At 41.7% G+C, this 21,097-nt stretch overlaps 1 protein-coding gene across 7 annotated transcripts in view; it reads left to right on the top strand.

The window, feature by feature from the left end:
* The window catches only part of BMT2 (base methyltransferase of 25S rRNA 2 homolog), a 57,253-nt gene that overhangs the window by 28,330 nt on the left and 7,826 nt on the right, over positions 1-21,097 (top strand). For all 7 annotated transcript variants that reach the window (XM_030549030.1, XM_030549032.1, XM_030549036.1 and 4 more), the window contains one exon: positions 19,045-19,159. In XM_030549030.1, the coding sequence (XP_030404890.1) occupies positions 19,045-19,159 (115 nt within the window). The remainder of the gene's footprint in view (positions 1-19,044; positions 19,160-21,097) is intronic.

The following is a 21,097-nucleotide window of genomic DNA, read 5'->3' as shown; positions in this document are numbered from 1 at the left end:
AGGCTCAACTTAAATATATACCCCATATTAAAAAAACATAGTAAGAGAAACAAAAAAGAACTACCAGAGCTTAACAAGAAAGTAAAAGAAGCAGTGAGAGGCAAAAAGGCATCCTTTAAAAAGTGGAAGTTAAATCCTTGTGAGGAAAATAAAAAGGAGCGCATAAACTGGCAAATGAAGTGTAAAAATATAATTAGGAAGGCCAAAAGAATTTGAAGAACAGCTAGCAAAAGACTCAAAGTAATAGCAAAAAAATTAAGTACATCAGAAGCAGGAAACCTGCTAAACAACCAGCGAGGCGACTGGATGATCAAGATGTTAAAGGAGCACTCATGGATAAGGCCATTGAGGAGAAACTCAATGAATTCTTTGCATCGGTCTTCATGGTTGAGGATGTGAGGGAGATTCCCAAATCTGAGCCGTTCTTCTTAGGTGACAGATCTGAGGAACTGTCCCAGACTGAGGTGTCATTAGAGGAGGTTTTGGAAAAATTGATAAACTAAACAGTAATAAGTCACCAGGGCCAGATGGTATTCACCCAAGAGTTCTAAAGGAACTGAAATGTGAAATGCAGGGTTATTAACTGTAGTCTGTAACCTGTCTTTTAAATCAGCTTCTGTACCAAATGACTGGAGGATAGCTAATGTGACACCAATTTTTTTAAAAGGGCTCCAGAGGTGACTCCAGCAATTACAGGCCAGTAAGCCTGACTTCAGTATTGGGTAAACTGACAATTTTCTTCTTCACTATAGTATCAGAGGGGTAGCCGTGTTAGTCTGGATCTGTAAAAGCAGCAAAGAGTCCTGTGGCACCTTATAGACTAACAGACGTATTGGAGCATGAGCTTTCGTGAGTGAATACTTCGTCATTACTATAGTTTCAACCAGACACACAGATGAACATAATTTTGTTGTGGAATAATCAACATGTTTTTTGTAAAGGGAAATCATGCCTCACCAATCTACTAGAATTCTTTGAGGGGATCAACAAGCATGTGGGCAAGGGGGATTCAGTGGATATAGTGCATTTAGATTTTCAGAAAGCGTTTGACAAGGTCCCTCACTGAAGGCTATTAAGCAAACTAAGCAGTAATGGGATAAGAAGGAAGGTCCTCTCACGGAGTGGTAGTTGGTTAAAAGATCGGAAACCAAAGGTAGGAATAAATGGTCAGTTTTCAGAATGGAGCGAGGTAAATAGTGGTGTCCCCCAGGAGTCTGTACTGAGTCCAGTCCTATTCAACGTATTCATAAATGATCTGAAAAAAGGAATAAATAGGGAGGAAGAAAAATCTGCAGGTGATAAAAAACTACTCAAAATAGTTAAGTCCCAGGCAGACTGTGAAGAGCTACAAAAGAATCTCACAAAACTGGGTGACTGGGCAACAAAACGGCAGATTAAATTCAGTGTTGATAAATGCAAAGTAATGCACATTGGAAAACGTAATCCCAACTATTCATGGTGGAATCTAAATTATCTGTTACCAGTTAAGAAAGAGATGTTGGAGTCGTTGTGGCAAGTTCTCTAAAAACATCCACTCAATGTGCAGGGGCAGTCAAAAAAGCAAACAATGTTGGGAATCATTAAGAAAGGGATGGATAATAAGACAAAATATCATATAGCTTCTGTATAAATCCATGGTACACCCACATATTGAATAATGCGTGCAGATGTGGTTGCCCCATCTCAAAAAATTCCAATATTGGAATTGGAAAAGGTTTAGAAAAGGGCAACAAAAATTACTAGGGGTATGGCGCATCTGCTATATCAGGAGAGATTCAGAAGACTGGGACTTTTCAGCTTGCAAAAAAGACTTAAGCGGGGGATATGATAGAGATCTAAAAAATTATGACTCGTGTGGAGAAAGTAAATAAGGAAGTGATATTTACTCATAATACAAAAACTAGGGGTCACCAAATGAAATTAATAGGCAACAGGTTTAAAACAAACAAAAGAAAGTATTTTTCCAGAATGCATTTTTCACAGGAAGCATTTTTCACAGAATGCACAGTCAACCTGTGGAACTACTTGCCAGAGGATGTTGTAAAGGCCAAGGTTATAACAGGGTTTTAAAAAAAAACCTCATGGAGGATAGGTCCATCAATGGCTGTTAGCCAGAATGAGCAGGGTTGGCTTCCCTGGCCTCTGTTTGCCAGAAGTGGGGAATGGACGACAGGATAGATTAATTGATGATTACATGTTCTGTTCATTCCCTCAGGGGCACCTGGAAATGGCCACTGTCAGAATACAGGATACTGGGCTACATGGACCTTTGGTCTGACCCAGTATGGCTGTTATGATTGACAGGTCATGGGTCTTAAACAAAAATTCACAGGCCTGTGACCCGTCCATGACTTTTACTAAAAATACCTGCCATGACCAAAACTTAGGCGGGGGAGGCCGCGGGTGCTGGGGAGAGGGAAGGGTCAGGCTGTGGTGTGCGGCCTGGGACCCCAGCTGATGCTTGGGGGGGGGGGGGTGAGGGGGAGGGGAGGAACGTTGGCAAGGCTGGCAGCGGGTTCCTTCCCGGCTCCATGTCCTTCCATGGCAGAGGCTCAGCCTCTGCTGCAACTGCAACAGCCAGCTGCTGCAGCTCCCATTGGCCATGAACTGCAACCAATGGGAGCTGCAGGTTGGGGCCCACTGGCAATGCATGGCAGAGACCCTTCCACTGCCTGGGAGCTGCAGGGGGGCCATGCCAGAGGGAGCTGGGGAGCCCCCACCCTGAGGTAAATGCCTCCCCCGCACTCCCCAGCCCCCTGATCCTAGCCCGGAACCCCTTCCCACACACCCAAACTGCTGCTGCTGGCCTATAGGCTGCCTGGTTTGGGCAGCCTCTTTGCCAGCACCAGCTGCTACAGAGGTCGCTGAAAGTCACAGAATCAGTGACCTTCGTGGCAGACTCGCAGCATTAGTTAGTTATATTAACTGAAGAGCGAGTTCACATCAATCTTAATGAGGTCTCTGATTTACCCAAACATTAGAACCTCTCAGTCTAACAGTACAAGGCGGCAGAAGAAAACTTTTTTTGCATGGGTTTTTTTTTGTGGGGGAAGAGGGTACTCAGTAACTTAGGAACTCCTTGGTCATGTGTCCCCAAATCTTGATCACTAATGCTATCCTGTGCCCCTATATGTAACATTAAATATTGAAGCAATCCAATTAACTCAGATTTTAGAGCATTTAAGAGTTGAGATTTAAATCATATCAAATGGCAGGAATGGAAATCCTCTAGCTTTTTGTGTGCGCACGCGCGTGTATTAGCATATGTGCACTGTAAAAAGTGTACATTTTTATAAATGTTTTGTTTGGGTGCCCCAAAGATTTAGTGGGTGCCATGGCACTGTCTTGGGTAAAACTCAACAGATTGAGACCATTTTGACCCATATTACATCAATAGTTTAATCTCAAGCTCTGTGCAAAAAACCCCACCTGGAAATTTTTGAAAAATGGCTGGGGGCAGGAGGCATATCTCTGCAACTCCTAACTCAAAGTACTCCAAGTTTGGGTTATCTACCCCACCTTGCATCCTCTTGAAGCACACCAAATTTCAAAGGAATCCAGCCAAGCATGTCTATTTTAGAGTACTTAAAGAGTTGACGGTGGTGAAGCGATGGAATGGGTTACCTAGGGATGATGGAGTTTTTAAGGCCCAGCTTGACAAAGCCCTGGCTGGGATGATTCATTTGGGGTTGGTCCTGCTTTGAGGTGCTCCTGAGGTCTCTTCCAACCCTAATCTTCTGTGATTGTATGACCTTTAAATAGAAGTTGTGAACTCTACCTTAACTGTAGTAGTGGCACTGCCATGCTATTATAATAGATAAAATGCAATTTTTTATTATACTTTTGTGAACTATTAGATGAACTCAAAAGCGATAAGCAGCCTAAAATGGTCTGCTCTTGAAATCATTCTGCATTTTATTTAAATACATTTTAGAAGAGAAATTGAGGAGTTCACACTGCCCTGAACAATCTACAAATTAAGGCCCTGGGCCTTCCATTAGCTCTGCATGGGCCCAGCAGTTTGCCTGCATAAAGCTTATTGCAGGTTTGGGGTTTCCTGGAGCATTCAACATATTGCAGCTGTGACCAGTGCAAGGAACTTTTTGCTTCCTCTTTCGGTTTAGGAGGAGAAACTGTCTCACACTTGGAAGAATGTATTGTATCTTGTGCACAATATTGGAGATATACTGATGTATCTTCTTGGGCTGTCACAGAAAAGTGTTTCCTTATTTTGAAAAATGTGTAGTTCACGGTGTAAGTTATTAGTATTGTGAGATAAGTGGTCTGTTATCTAAATCCTGTCACAGAAGTGGGGTAACATCTCCAAATCAGCAGCCCAGTTCTGGTCCAAGGCAACAACAAATAACTGTTCTTGCCTTAATATGGATTCTAGCTATTTTCGCAGTTTCTATGATGGTAGATGTCCACATCACAAATAGCTATCACAATTCCCAGTGATTTGGGTTCTGTTAAGAATACAAGGTTTAATCTGTGTAAGGCTTTGAAAGATGATGTATTGATAGTAACTACTAGCTGTGGGGTAGGCAACCTAAGGCACGCATGCCGAAGGCAGCACACAAGCTGATTTTCAGTGGCACTCACACTGCTAGGGTCCTGGCCACTGGTCTGGGCGGCTCTGCATTTTAATTTAATTTTAAATGAAGCATCTTAAACATTTTAAAAACCTTATTTGCTTTACATACAACAATCATTTAGTTATATATTATAGAATTATAGAAAGAGACCTTCTAAAAACATTAAAATGTATTGCTGGCACGTGAAACCTTAAATTAGAGTGAATAAATGAAGACTCGGCCACCACTTCTGAAAGGTTGTCGACCCCTGTACTAGCCGGTTATTATACTGTAATAGCCAAGGGGGGTTCTCCAAGTGTTCTTAAGAAAAGGGGAACAAATTATTCAGTGGTATCTCTGCCCCTAAAGATGAAGCTTAAAAATGTAAAAATACAATTTGAATACTTTCACCTTTGATTCTGTCATAGAATGTTAAAGGCACATGAATGCATGAGCTATATAAAATAAGTCAGATGGGTTTGCAGCTAGGTTTGAGTGGGAGGTGTGGGGGAGGAAGGAATCTTGTGTAGACTCAGCACCTGGTTTTATATGTTACTTAGTAATGGCTTATAAACGTAGGCTGTAAGGTAAATAAATTTAATTGGGATAAATGATTGTTCCAGATGGTTTCTTGAGTATTGCAAGGTTTTCAGATACACTGACATTAAAAAAAACTTGTTTTAAGTTTGAAGGACAGATTAATTTTTAACAGGATGGACTGATTTAAATCAGTGCTTTGAATTCGGAATTGTAATCATTACTTGAATCAGCAAGTTGGAAACCTTGATTTAAATTATTGGTTTGCATTTGTACTTTTACCTTCCTAAAGATAGGTTAATTCTTGTTGATTTACAATCAGATATAGCCTTTACCTTAGTCTTTTGTGCTAACCAGGAGGATACACTATATCTACATGCATTTATTTAAGTAATGATATAGTTTAACATGAAAATAAACATCCTGAATAAATGTGGGGTTTTTTTGTTTACATTTTTTCCAGGTTTTTTACTCCTGGATTTGTGTCAAGCTGCATTTGGATGGAAATTAGAATTAAATTAAATATACAAAAGCAGATTTTTTTTAAATGGCTTCTTCTTAGTTAAACACAAGTACCTTTTTAAAATGTGCTGGATACATAAGAAAAAAAGTAAATTTAGTCAAAATATATTTTGCATTTAAAACTGATTTATTAAACAAAGGAAATATTAACAGTAGTTTATTGACTGACTGTTTCTGGTCATCATGGGACAGATTTTCAAGGGTCTTTATGTACCTAAAAATGAAGGTAGGTTTGTAGTTTGACTCCTTTTCCCTCTTCCCCGCCTCCCCCCACAAAAAAACCCCCCACCTAAGCAGATTAGGTAGCTTTCTGCATCATCAGGTGCCTAAATACCTTTAAAAATCTGACTCAGTTTCCTTCTAATTTTTAGAATTAGTAGATCTCATCCTCTTCCACCTGATTTTTATTGGAAAAGGAAGTATGCTTTACAGCTTTTTCAGCTCCCAATCAGTTTCTCAACTTTGAATGAACTAATCCAAATGAAGAAAATGTCCTCTGTTTACCTGCTGCCTAAACTAAAACCAAAGGGAGAGCTTTTCTGCACAGAGGAATCTGAAAGGAGTTATATTTGGACAAATATAAATACCAGCATTTGCTCCATTGTAAAGAATGTAAATAACTTAGATACTTAATGCAGTACCTGACATTGTGACACATTTATAAAGCTTGAGTTGACCTCAGAAGATAATGTTTTCCCTCTGATTCTGTATATAATTTTAAAAAAGCAGCACCCTTTAACACATTAAAATTTGAGAAGGGCTCATTGATGCAGCATACTTTAATTTAAATGATTTTAATAGATTCTAGTAACTTGAGGCCTTAATATAACTTCAAATTTAATTTTAAATAGTTTATTTTTAGAAAATATATTTAAATACAAAATCTGTTTTTAATCATCTATTAATATTTGTTTTTAAGTTTAATCAATTTTGTTATATAGGAGAACAACAAAGTATCTTAATATCAGAAGTGTTCTTGTTTCTGCACGTCTAACTATCAGTATTTTGTGGGAGAGCACTTTTATTTTTGTGGAAACTTCTTACCAACTGAGAATTTGTCACTTTCATTTTGGAGTGAATTTTTATCATCTAGCCATTGAAGCCAATGGAAAGTCTCATAGGACCTTAACTAGGGTGACCAGACAGCACGTGTGAAAAATCAAGACAGAGGGTGGGAGGTAATAGGAGCCTACATATGAAAAAGACCCAAAAATCAGGACTGTCCCTGTAAAATTGGGACAGCTGGTCACCCTAACCTTAACTGATGGGACTATGTGTAGTATTAATTCTGTTATAAAATGTTGTTCTTGTAGTCCTGCACTACTAATCATACTGGCAACAGTTGCAGCCAAAAAAATAAAATAAAATAAAATAAAGGTTGATTCTAGGGGCTCTTGGGAAATCCATAGTTCTGTAGGATTAGTAACTGACATGCTGTGTGATGTGGCTAAAGTTGCTGCTGTTACAGAATTGAACACTTCTTGTATTGTAGATTCTTGCAAGGAAAAAGGCTAATGGATGCTATAATGATTCTTATTGACATGACAGATAGATAGAAAATACTTTTAAATGACTGAGACTTCATCGTGATTTTAGTCCACGGGGATGCAACTAATAAAACTGATTTGCTGTATCTCATTTCTCAGATCTTTTACAGGCATTTTTAAGGCATGTATTCATAGTCTAAAAATGAACAGTAGTTTACTTTCCATAATTTAGTTAAAATGCAGCTAATACAGTCAAGCTGTACCTCATGTTTTGTATTTTCTAATAGTTTTAGAAGTAAACTTATGAACTAGTGCCCAAAGGAGCTTATTTCAACATTAGTAAAAACACTGATCTTGTTAAAATTCTGCCTTAAAAACAGCTTAAATTTCGATCTGGATCTGGTGCAGATAACATCACATACAGGCACGAAGCATTATATTATTATTAGTAGTAGTAGTTATTATTTATTATATTTAAAGAGCTCTGGCTGTCAGCCCCAAGTGTATGGGGCTCGTGCAGAAGGGCCCTGCACTCCCAGGAGGCGGGAACAGGGCTGCTGAGAGTGGGTTTGGGCCCTGGTGAAAAACATTTTTTGGGCCCCCCAGCAAGGGCGGACCAGCTAAACAGAGCCGACGAAGCCGAGCCTCAGGCCCCCTTCCAGACCACCAGGCCTGGTAATTTGTACCGGCTTCCCGCCTCCTCTCATTGGCCCTGGGCAGGAATAAAGGGGACAGCCGGAGCCCCACCACCCCGGGGCTGACAGCTCAAATCCCGCTGCTCAGTCACTCCTTCCCTCCACCCGCCAATCCCTCACTTGGAGGCAGCAGGGCTCCGGCTGTCAGTCCCAGGTGGCAGCAGCAGCACAGAAGTAAGGGTCGCAATAGGGTGCTGAGTCTGTTGGTGTTGACGAATATCACTTTTCATGTTGCCACCCTTACTTCTGTGCTGGCGTGGTGTTGCCATCAGAGCTGTGTGCCCAGTCAGCAGCTGCTGCTCTCCACTTTGCCTTCAGAGCTGGGAGACGGGGGGGACACAAACTACTACAGACACAAAGCAGAGGGGGCCCCATCAGATAAGTTTGAGGAATACTTGTCTCACAATTTGCTACTGTAAGACTACACTATTTTGGTGACCTCTGATATCCTTCTGTCTACATCTCCACATTTATTTCACCAATGTGTAAATTATTTGCCATATGGGATCTCATTGTTTGTGTTTATCCTCATATAACAAAGCACCTTCCATAATGTGTGTGTACAGTAGAACACCTACCTCTGAATTTAAAATCTTGATATAACTCTAACTTAGCATTTGCATTGATTATATAAACAGAAGAAAATAATATAATGGTTAACAATCAAATTACTATTTGTAAGCATGAGATTGTTAAATTTGGCAGTGCTGGTGCAAATTTTCTTCATAAAGCAAAAAGTTAATTAGTTTTTAATTTCTGGTTTTATGTAACGGAAGAACAAAGAGGGAAAGATGCTGCATCAGCTTGTGAGATGCAAATGAATAAGGTGTGGGATGCACATAGAAAATAAATTGGTTATGATACTTCAGCTAGTTATCCTTCAAAAAAAGATTAGTGATAATGTTTAGTTTAATTCCAGAGTGCATTCTAATGGTTTTTTGTTCAAGTATCTTTTATGTAGTGTGATAAGTCACAAACTTTAATTACTATGGTTTATTTCAAGAAGTAATAATGTTCAAAGGTTTTGACTACTGATAATAATTTGATATACTACATGTTAAATGCAGACTATTGGACTACTTACTGTACTGCGAAAGTAGGCAGGAATTAGTTGATAGTGTTACAGAACATGGAATTTAAAATTATGCAAGACTGCCTTTCAGGGCTTGATTTAACTTTAACTTTCTCTCTTCTCCCTGCCCCAAGTCTCCTCCAGTACCACATACTTGGAAATGCTTTTGGCATGTTATAGCAGTAATGTATGTGTATGGATGCCTTATAACAAAGATTAATACATACAGTTGATAGAATAGAATCTGTATTGCACCTTGACTGATTTTACCCACAGATCAAGAAAATGTAACAGTTTAATTGTAAGTCTCTTGTATTATTCTGTCAACTGTCACTCAAGTTGGCAGTGGGTTATGGGGACTTAGTACCCTCTTTGGCCAATTGAAGGCTACTGATTTCAGCCACCTATTTTCATCCTTTGTTTCTAGTTTACCATGGCTAAAATGTGAATTACAAACTCTTGCATCTATCAGGACAGGAGGCCTTGGGATTCTTTTCTTTTTTGTAGAGCAGCCACTTCTTTAGTTCATGGCACTCCTTGTGGTTTTAAATAGAACCAGATATATCCAAGAAGTATAGGGACAAACAAGAATCCAACAGTGTGCATTAGTCTTCTCAGTCAGAGATTGGATCCAAAGGTTGGTTCTGATTATGACGTGGCTTCTTTGGATTCAAGTTGTTCACGTCCTCTCAGGATGATGGGGCCATCTCTGTCCAGGTGAGTCAAATCCTTCATGCAGAAGACCTGTGGAACAGTCTTATCTCTACAGAGCTTTCTCAGGGAATCTATCTGTGGAAGATCCTGTCATCGCCTTCCTGCTCCTGTCAAAACTTCCTCCATTGTTGCTAGGACCTTTTTAGTCAAAGCTGAGAAGGCAAAAAATGCAGTCAGTCTTGGTTAGAATTCTTAACTAATTTATGAAAAACAAACAGTAAATTAAAATGGAAGGATAATGTCTTATTGGCATTTATTATGCTCCTTCTGCAGTCAAAGAAACAGTCTAAATATTGTCTTTTAAGTATTACTTTCTGGTAAACATCCTTTGAGTTCAAGAGAGTCCAGAAAGCAGTTTTGAAATAAAATGTCTAAATGACAAGAATACTCAAATGAGCCTTTCTCACCAGCAGTTATACGCAGTTCAGTATGGGTGCCAACTGTATGGTCACAGCACCTGAAAAAAGAGCAGCTAATATAAATTTGGGTGCTGAATACTATAGAATGGGAGGGAACAGCTTGCATTATTCAGTTGACCTTCATGCTAACTCACAATGGCACTGAAGACTTTTTTCTCTTCCCAGCTACCCTTTGCCAGAAGATAAACTATAATTTAGGTCTCTAGCAGTTTCCATAGTGAAAGAAGGTGTGTGACTATGAAATTGCGATGAGGGCTTGGGAAATCATCTTTCCTTCCCCATCCACAAGAAGATAAATTTAGGATAAGATTGTCAAAATTGAGGGATTTGGGAGTCCAGATCCTTAGGCAACTTTTGAAAATCACCACTTTAATGGCTCTCTTAATTATGCAATATACTCCAACCTATAAAGTTTGAGTATTCAGAATTTTAAGGCAAGGCATAGGAACTGTCCAGGGATTTCACTTGCAACTTTGCTTTCCTCAGCAAGAAATGAGATCACTTTAAGCCATGAATATTAAAGTAGGCTTTTGCAAAGAAGTTGCTTTCTCTTTGTGTTGCACACAGCACAACCCCACCAAGAGAACAGGGCAAAGATTAATTACTGAAGTACAGTAAATGTTTTAAGGCTGGCAACAGAATAGGGCCCTACTGTCAACATTGAAAATTGCCTGTCAAGAAGATGATGAAGCAGTGTAAGAGGCTGTGACCAAAAAGCCGGATTCCTGGGTAAGCTGAGCCTTAAAAACTGGTAAATCCTTCTTCTTGTCCATGCTAGACATATAGTTTAGTGGAGAAAAGAGGAAGTCCAGCAATTGAGGAAAACTTTACAGTTGCTCAAGACCTAGAAGAGAGTACACACCCCCTCAAATCCTGAGATCAAAGGGAAAATTAGTCCTCTGGAACAGAACAAAAGCAGTAAAGAAGTTTTTCCAAGAGGCTATTTTCAGGGAGCAGCTTGTGGGCTCCTGCTATTTTAGTCATTTATTTTCTTCTGCCCTTATCTTGCATCCCTTATCAGGCATACTGTAGCAATGGAATATATGGGAACGTCCAGTGTCCCTGTGGGTGCTCACATGTAGGTGAGTGTGCACCCCTATGCCACCGATCAGAGAACTTCAACAGCTGTCCATCCTGCCCACACGCATGGCTCCCTGCCCGCCACAAGGTCAGCCAGCATGCGCAGGCATTTCCTCCTCAGTTCTTTCTCAACCATCGCTGGCTACGGACTGAGGTAAGAGCTGTCTGTTCATGGACCGTTAACTCCTATAGTTTTTGCAAATTTTAGCTTCCCTTGAAGCCTTTTCCTTTTAGTACCTTGTCTGTTTTTAGTTGACCATGCAAAAAAAAAAAGGGAGTTGCTTCCCACCAACCCCAGTGGAAAGAACCCTCCCCAGACAAGGCTATTCTTGGCTCTCCAGGCTTCAAAAAGTGCCTTAGCTGCAAGAATCCATCCCAGTGATGGATGGACACTTGCAGTGCGTTCGCTGCCTGGGGGAAAAGCACAGTCCACAAAAGTGTGGTTGGTGCCAACAGCTAAAACCCAGATCCAAGAAGGCTTAAACTGTTGCTCATGGAGTTGGCCCTTCAAGCCCTGGAATCCCAGTGAGAGCTATCACTGCAGCCTTCTACTTCAAAAGCAGGTGATCCCAAAGAGATGTCACTCACTCAAATCCACTTAAAAAAAAAAAGGTCTGCAAGTCCCTGTAACGAGCCCCAGTCAAGCCAGAAATATCTCCAGCTCCATCTGTATCATTGGTACCAACGACACCAAAGCTATCTAGAGTTGTTACCCAATGCATGCGCAGTACTGAGCCGACAGAGCAAGTTGGTCTGCCCAAAGACCTGAGAGGCACAGGCAAAGAAGTATCAGTATCACCAGGGTGTGGAAAGCATGGAAAATCTGCCCCAGGGAAGGCTATGTTGAAGTCATTGGCACGGACCTTGACCCTGCTGGGTTTGGCACTGATGGACCATATGATTAGGTCGTCTTCTCCAACTCTGTCGGTACAAGTCTTTTTTGGCACTGACAACCACCGGCACCAATGCCATCCACACAGGGCCGTCCTTAGCCATAGGCAGAATAGGCAGCTGCCCAGGGCACCACTAGGTCTGGGGGCACCGCTCAGCGAGAGCCTGAACAGATGGGAAGCAGTGGAGCATGTAAGAGCAGGGCTGCTGGGTCCTAGAGAGAGTCGAATGTAGCACAGTCTGAGGGAGGGGATTGGCTGCTGGTGTTTCTGGGAAGGGGTGGGGAAAGGAAATCACCTGCCAGTGACTCTTTTCCCCTAGTGTGAGGTGAGGCAGGCTCTGCGGCTCTGGCAGTATCCTTTTGTTGTCCCCCATAACGTCCATTCTTCTCCTCTCTGCCCCACAGAGCACCCCCCTGTTTCTCCCTCCTCCCCATGGAGCCACCCCTCTCTTCCCCCTCCCCTCCATCAGGGCTGGGTTGGTCAGGTGCCGGGGGGGGAGGAGAGGCTGGCTGGCTGCCTGCTGAGGAATGAGAGTGAAAGTAAACTCACTTCCTTGGCAGGCAGCCAGGATTGGAATGGTCTTGCTGGACTGGGCTGGGCATAGCCAGATAGCATGTGTGAAAAATCAGGACAAGGGGTTGGGTAGGGTGAACAGATGTCCCACTTTTATAGGGCCAGTCCCAGTTTTGGGGTCTTTTTCTTATATAGGCTCCTATTCCCCACCCCGTCCTGATTTTTCACACTTGCTGTCTGGTCACCCTAGATAGAGGTAATTGGTGCCTATACAAGACACAGCCCCAAATATCAGGACTGGCCCTATAAAATCAGGACATCTGGATCTGATCACCCTAGCTGGGGAGCGCATCTCTCCCCTGGGCTGGCAGTGATCATCTCATCTGGGGGGAGCTGCACAGGGCAGGATGAGCTGCTGTGGCTCCATGGGTGCCCCTGAGATCAGATGCTGTGCTAACTTCACAATGGTCCTTTGGGCTGGTGGTGGCGCCCATTGGCGTGTGATCGGACCTGAGGGTTTGCTGCTGCTGTTGCCACTCTGCACCCCAAAATGTGGATTTTGAGGTCCTGCAGTTTCCACCTATCTCCTCCTCTACTGCAGCTGTTGGACCAGCAGGCTGGGGGGTGAGCCAAGCATGAAAGCCGTACTGTGGTGCCATTTAAAGTGTCATTTAACAACTTTGTTTGCCAAAAATGCTTGCTAACAATCCTGAATTCAATTTCAATATTTTTTTAAAATCAATATCTTAGCCAAAAACAGAAAATTAAGTTGACAATTATTTAAGACAAGTTTGGTATGGGGAAGGGAGTGGGCCAGTTTTCATCAGAGAAACAAAAAATGTTGACTGACTTTCCTATAGCTCTGTTACTGCTAAATAGAGCCCTTCAACAACTGTAATATGCTCATCTCCTTACTAATGTATAGAGCAGGGGTTGGCAACCTACAGCACATGTGCCAAAGGTGGCACGCGAGCTGATTTTTGATGGCACGCAGCGGCGAGCTGAGCGGCTCAGCCTGCCACAGCTCTGGGGTTCCGGCTGCTGCCCCATTGGCACCCAAGGTCCCAGCCACCGGCACCACTCAGTACCCACTGCTGGCCTGGGGACCCCCAAGGAACCGCAGGCTGGCAGCGGCTGAGTAGGCCGGAGGCTGAGACCCCGGCTGAGCCACTCAACCCGCTGTCAGCCTGGGGCTCCATTCACTCAGCTGGCAGCGGGCTGACGGGACTAAATTCAACGAAATAGGAAAACAAGAGCAACTAATGACAAAGTGCAAGAGCCTGGAGCAGTGGTCCCCAACCTTTTTCATCTGGCGGGCGCCAGATGAAGGACCGTGGTGGCAGACAAGCATCTGCCAAAATGATGCCGAATTTCGGCAGCATTTTGGCACATGCTCGTCCTCCGGCCAGTACATGGGCGCACTGAAAGGCCACTGCAGGCACCGGGACACCTGCAGGCACCGCGTTGGGAACTCCTGACCTAAAGAGGCTCCTGAAGCATGGTGATCGTTTTGTTTTAAATGGACTTGAACTCTACAAAAAATTGAGCTGTTGCCACATGCAAAATCAATGATGGACATACAGTTTATTCATACCAGCAAACTTGTTGACACATATCCTAATGTGTACATTGCCACTCATATTCTGCTGACAATTCCTGTAACAGTAGCATCAGGAGAATGGAGTTTTTCAAAACTAAAGCTCATTAAAAACTATCTCTGCTCTACAATGAGTCAGGAACACTTTACTGGTCTTGCTATTCTTGCAATCGAACAAGACATCTCTTTGTCATACGATGACATATTACTGATTTTGCAGCCAAAAAAGCCAGAAAGATTGCTTTTAATTAAAAACTAATCCTTGTTTCAATACCTCTTCATAGAAATTTCCAATAAAATGTTGACAAATTAAAATATAATTTGCATCATTCTGTCAAATCAGAATTTTTTCTATAGTGCTACTTCTTTAGAAGGAGGAGATTTTTCTCAGCTTTCAAGATGCATTCTTCCACATTTCTTTCATACTAAGTCATAGGCATTATCTCAGATTCACACTGCGCCAGGGCCACTTACTTTTGGCCTGTCATCAGCCCCCCAGTGTAGCAGCCCACTTATGCTCTCAGGGCATAATGTTTTTCTTTACCTGGACGATTGCCTTCTCAGGGCATGGTCCTACACAGAGGCCCAACGGGTCACTCAGGTCACATGGGACCTGTTTCTGAGTCTACAGATCAACAAGCAAAAATTGACCTTTAATACCAGTGCAGAGACTAAACTTCATAGGAGCCGACCTAAACTCCATTTAGGCAAAGGCACTCCTTCCACATCACAGATTTCTCAGTCTTACCTCTTTCATAGAGACAGTACAATCCAGCCCCCAAATTTTGGCGAAGCGTTGCCTCCAGCTTCTGGGATACGTGGCCACAGACACATCAGTTATTGCTCATGCCCGACTATGCATGAGATGCCTACAATCATGGTTCAGTTCAGTTTACAAGCCAAATAGAGACAACATAAATAAACTTGTATCAATGCTCACCAGGGTCAAACTATCCCATAACTGATGGAAGAACCTGTAAAGATATCTATTGGGAATCCCGTTTACTCAGTCCTCCCCATCTCTACTCCTGATTAGTGATGCATCCCTCATAGGATGGGGCTCACATCTCAATGGTCACAAAATACAGGGCAAATGGTCTCTTGTGGAGACAGGCCTCCATATCAACCTGCTTGAGCTCCGAGCAGTCAGAAACACATGCACTCACTTTCTCCCACTGTTCAATAACATGCGTACAAAGGTCATGATGGTCAATATGGCCTGCGTGTTCTATACAAACCGACGGAAAGGTGCAAGTTCTCATTCTCTGTGCATAGAAGCTATAGAACTAGTGCATCTCCCACAACATCTTACTATCAGTGGCCTACCTACCAGGAATACACAACATGATAGCTGATAGCCTCAGCCACAAATTCCCACATGAATGGGAGATAGTCCGACAGTGGGGGACACCGGTAATAAATTTTAGTTATCAGAGCAAGAAATGTCCACATTACTGCTCCAGGGCGGGAATTGGATGACGCTTTGTGGGAGATACTCTCCTTCCTTGAGACAAGGGCCTTCTTTATGCCTTTCCCCTATTCCCTCTATTACTGAAGGTCCCTTCAAGATAAAAAGGGAAAAGTATCATTCTGATCACCCCCACCTGGGCTATGCAAACTGTAGCAACTGGCATTTTGTCCTCCAATGACTCTACTTACTTCTTGTCGCAGAATGGGGTGGAAGGTTTGTCCCTCAAACTGTGGATCCTGTGACTCAAAGCGTGGCTTCTTCATAGATCTAGCACATAGAGACCTCTCACTCTGAGGAGGTACGGGAGATGCTATTACACAGTAGAAAGAGCACTACTCATTGTACCTACTTCCAGGAATGGAAGAAGTTCCAGATCTGGTGCCAACTCAAGAGTATCAACCTAATACAGCCGCCCTGCCACTGGTCCTAGACTACCTGTTAACCTTAAAGAAATCAGGTCTCTCTATTAACTTGCTAAAGGTCCATTTAGTAGCAATCACAACCTTCCACTGCCAGGTAGAAAGCTTTTCTCACACAACTACAAAGAGGTTTCTTAAAGTCATAGCAAACCTCTTCCCAGAACCCAGGTCCTCACTCCCAATCGGACCTCAGTCTAGTGTTAAAAGGACTGACTAGACCGCCATTTGAACCCAGTGCTACTTGTTCGCTGGCCCACCTTTCCATGAAGACGGTTTTCCTCATTGCCATCACTTCAGCCTTAAGGATGGGAAGAGGAGATAACCTTGGTGGCACATCCCCCTTTTTACTGTGTTCGTCTCTAAGGTCAAACTCAGACCACATCTGAAGTTCACCCTTAAAGTGACTTCTGCATTTCACATGAATCAACTTACTCAGTTTTCAACATTTTATCCCAAACCTCATGAGAACAACAGGGAAGCCATCCTCCATATGCTCACTGTGAGAACAGCCTTGGCCTTCTATTTGGACAGGACAAAGGTCTTTAGAAAATCTCTGAGACTCTTCCTCTCTGTTGTGGATAGATTGAAAGGTGTAGTGATCTCAGCTCAGAGGTTCTCCGTGTGGGTCTCTGGCTATATTAAACTCTGCTACCAACTGCGTGGGGTAATACCCCCATTTTAATACGCGCACATTCCACAAGGTCAGTCTCCTCACTGATCGCCTTCTCAAAGGGTATCCCTATATCTGAGATCTGCAGAGCAGCTACCTGGGCATCTGTGCATACCTTTGCAGAATGCTGTGCTGTTCTAGGGGACTCAGCTACAGATGCCCAATTTGGTGCCATAGTACTGTCATCTTTTGGATGACAATTCCAAAGTCCCATCCTCCAGTGGTGAGTACTGCTCGGGAGTCACCTACAGTGGAGCACCTAAAGGGACACTACTCAAAGAAGTTGTTGTTCATTTTGTTCAGTAGTAATGGCATTTGAGATGTTCATCTCTATGGGAGCACGACCCACTCTCCTCCCCTCTACTCTGGAGTTCCACTAGTTGACTCTGCAGTGGAGAGGGAACTGAGGAGGGAATGCCTGTGCACGCTTGCTGGCCTCGTGGTGGGCCGGACATATTCCTGTTGAAGTTCTCCAATCAGTGGCGCAGGGCTGTGGAGCACTTATGGGGGGCACATCTTGAAGAACCATTATGGTGAGTAATTATTACTTTTATACTCAATTTATTTCAAACTGTTGTTTTCTGTTGATGTGGAAGGACGTGAAAGCACTGCATGTCTCTATCTTTATTAAAAATCTGATTTTTTTCCTGCTGGAGCTCTCTGTAAAAGATGTTTTGGTTTTTTCCCTCTGCCTCAAGCTGTGAGGCCAGTTGTCCTTTTAGTCCTTGCATAATCATTTGATCACACTAAACTCATTTTTCTTAACTACAAATTTGTCAGACTGTGGAATCATTAAGAGTGAGGTGTTTCTTTAATTATATAATTTGTAGACGCGGCTGCTCTGCTTTCCTTATACCTCTCAAAGTCCTCTTTATCATACCAACTGAAAGAGTGCCAAAGCCAAACTCATTTAAAAACAACAGACCACCTGCACGGTGATGAAGGTAGGACACATGGGCTGATGCTTCATAAATTACAAGTACACAAATTAATTACTTGTTTATATTACAGGTTCAGACTGGGCCCCAAGTATGAAAATATGAAACACATGGTCCAGTCCCCTGGAAGTTTACTATCTAATATTTTAAAACAATAGGTGTGACAAAAAGCCCAACCCCAGTCAGTGATCAGGGTAAAAAATTTTCAGCTCTAGTTTAGAATAAGACTTTGGATTACTGTCAGGTAGTAACTTTAGTTATCATCTGTTTGCTATTTTTCCTTGGATGCAGGTTACAAATTTAAATCCTTTCTAAACATTAAATTAACTTTAAAATAACACCTGAACACTTGTGAGGAAGATGCACACATTGGTGGATTCTGTAATCTGATGTGCTGTCCTACAAAGATACTTCTGAATCTGAATAGTTTATTTAAATTGCTAGTAATGTACTTAGCAAAAATAGTTTTAAATGTAAGTCTAATGCTATATATTTCTGATAAAACAGAAGTGTATTCTGATAATTATCCAAATTATGTGAAATAAAAATTTAAATTCTGCAATTAAGAGCACTGTTGTCATTTTGCTATATATACAGTATTGACAATGAAGCTAACATTGGACATTTACAGTGGCATGACTTCTGCCTGTAGACATTGAGACAATACAAATAATAAATCTCTCTGTGAGGACGCTTTTTTTCCTGAAACACTGTAGACATTTTTTTTTAAACCGTGTGTGTGTGTGTGTGAGAGAGAGAGAGAGAGAGAGAGAGAGAGTCTGTATAAAATTATTAGTGTCATGTGCATGGTTCTTTACAAAGAGAACAAAAATGCTATATGTGAAATATTTAAACCTTTTTGTATATTCTAGAGATTTTATTTATAGTCTCCTGTTTTGTTTGAGAGATATTTTAACTATAATATGGAACTAGTGCAATTACTCTTGAAATCAGACTTACAAAAACAAAGTTATTCAAAACATACAAAGTATTCCTAAATCTTTTTTTAGTTATTGTAATATGTTGTAATATCCTCAGCCTTTTCATTTTGGTAATTCTGGTTCAACCAGTGCCCTCAGTAGAACTTATGTTTGAAAAATTGACTCATAGCACCAAGTGTAAGCATCAGCCAGAAAACTCGGTATTTATTATGCTGATCAGAATAGTTTCATTGTTGCCTTGTGCTTCCCACCTGGTATTTCTGTTGTGTTCAGCTATTGTCTCACCTTATGGTTAGTTGTACTGTCTTCAGGGCACGGGCCATCTTCTTAGCGCAATGGGCCTCTGCTAGGCAACTTCAGAGTAAAAATAATAAAAAAATTTCCCCTCTATTATTTAGTCGGCACTTAATGTTCTACATAACGTTCTTTTGCTCCAATTGTCTAATTCAGAATATACCTTTAACAAATAGCATTTGATAAAACTGAATTTCTACTTTCTTAGGTTGCTTCCCCCCTCAGGAAAAATTAGATTACTTGATGTTGGCAGCTGCTTTAATCCATTTCTGAAGTTTGAAGAATTCTTGACTGTCGGCATAGACATTGTCCCAGCTGTTGAGGTATGTAATGTTTGCTGAATTTATTTTTAATTTGAGTCTGTATTTTAGGGGTCCTTTCTATAGTAAGACTTAAGGGAATGTGGGTCTGTTTGAAAAGCAGATATTCTGTATGGCTTCTGGAGGACGGGTGGAGTGAGGAAGGCCACCAACAAGATTCATATCAATGGAAGTATCTTTAAGATTGATAAACTTAGATTGTTTCAACAAACATCACATTGGTCAAGCTTCTATAATAACGAAATTTTAGTGTTAATAGAAACAAGGAAAAAAACTGTCATAGACATGCAGTATATTTTTAAGGGTTGTTTCATTTTTCACTAGTCAAGAACAAGGAAGAGAAGACAAATTACTTTTTTTCAATTTATAATATGGTAAATATACTATAATCAGAGCCATTGGCTGGATGCAACAAACACCACAGAATTTATGGCTGACGTTAACATTTGTGTCCCCACACAAAATTGCACTGGCTTAATTAAATCTGAGCGACACGTAATATCCTTAGTTAAACCAGTGTAACCTCTGTGTTTTGGAAAAGTCCTGAAATGTTTTTAACTTGCTGTAATCCTTATGTATTGCTTTTGTCTCCTCATCTTGGCCTTATTTATGTTAGTGAGGATAACCAGACTCCAACAGAATAACAGTGCCCTCAACAAGAATGAGTCACAAGAAAGTGGAAGGGAGATGAGAAGATACAGAAAAAGCATAGATTTTTATTTTAAATCTTTAACCACATCCACTGACTCCAAGAATCCTGAAGCAAATGAGCAATTTCATATCCTTTATATTAGAAATGTAATTGGAAGCTAATAAATATTACAACTAATCTTTGTAAAGACAAAGTAAAAATGTAAAAGCAGCCATTGTGAGTAGTGCTAGTCAAATCGGTAGTATGACCAAATTTGATTGAAAACACAGGGAGTTGTCATATTTGAACACGGTAATATTTCAGCTTTCGTATTCTTTGATACTGATTCAGACAGTAGTTCACAGTGGGTTCAGGAATATATAGGATAGATATGGAATTCAGTAATATTAACAACTTGATGATAATGCTGTCCTTCAGCAAAGATGTACATTCTGTTGTTCGCTGCTGCTTTGTATAAAGGCTCATTGTTTGTTTGCTGCTGTATAGCAATGTTTAGGCAGTCCATGCCATGCATGTTGATGTGATCACCAGACTCTGATGCTGGATCCCTGAAAGGATTTATGTGCTTAGGTCAACATTTAAGCACTACTGTAGGTGCTTAAGCTACATTATCGCAGTGAGTATATGCATAGCTGCCTCAGTGTAGGTGCCTGGGTGCCTATCTCATGCCTAAGCCCCAGTGGGATCCTCAAACTAGGCCTTCCACATCTAGCTTGCCTATAGGGTCCGATCCAATTGGTGTGCTCCGAGCAATCCTCACACCCTCACAACACAGCTTGTGTGGGAGGGTATGCCTCATTCATAAGGACTTGTCCACACAGAGACTCTGTACTTGGTAAGCCAGGATTTAATTCTGTAGTGCACTAACTTGCCGCGCACTAAGTCGCTATGTGAGCCCTGTTGCTGTATGCCAAAAGTTCTGAAGTGTGCTGGTAAACTCTGATGTCTGTTACAGCAGTAGGTCAGGTTGCACTAAGGAACTTTAGTGTGCAGCAGCAGCATCCATGTAGCAACAATGTGCAGCAAGCTACTACGCTGTAGGCTAAGGCTATGTCTACAGTATAGCTTACGTTGGCATAACTTACATTGCTCAGTGCTGTGAATAAATCACCTCCCTGCATGACATAAGTGCTGGTGTGGACAGCTGGCAAGAGAGCTTCTCCCTCCGATATAACTACCGCCTCTCGCACACACTGCAGTGGCACAGCTGCGTCTGTGCAGCTGCAGGTATAGACAAGCCCTTATGCTGTGGCTTGGCATGCATTAAATCTCTGTATAGACAAGCCCTA

The sequence above is a fragment of the Gopherus evgoodei genome, chromosome 1 (assembly GCF_007399415.2).
Source record: "Gopherus evgoodei ecotype Sinaloan lineage chromosome 1, rGopEvg1_v1.p, whole genome shotgun sequence".
NCBI classification, from domain to species: domain Eukaryota; kingdom Metazoa; phylum Chordata; order Testudines; family Testudinidae; genus Gopherus; species Gopherus evgoodei.
The sequence above is the reverse complement of the archived record's forward strand: the minus strand, read 5'-3'. Positions and strand labels throughout refer to the sequence as shown.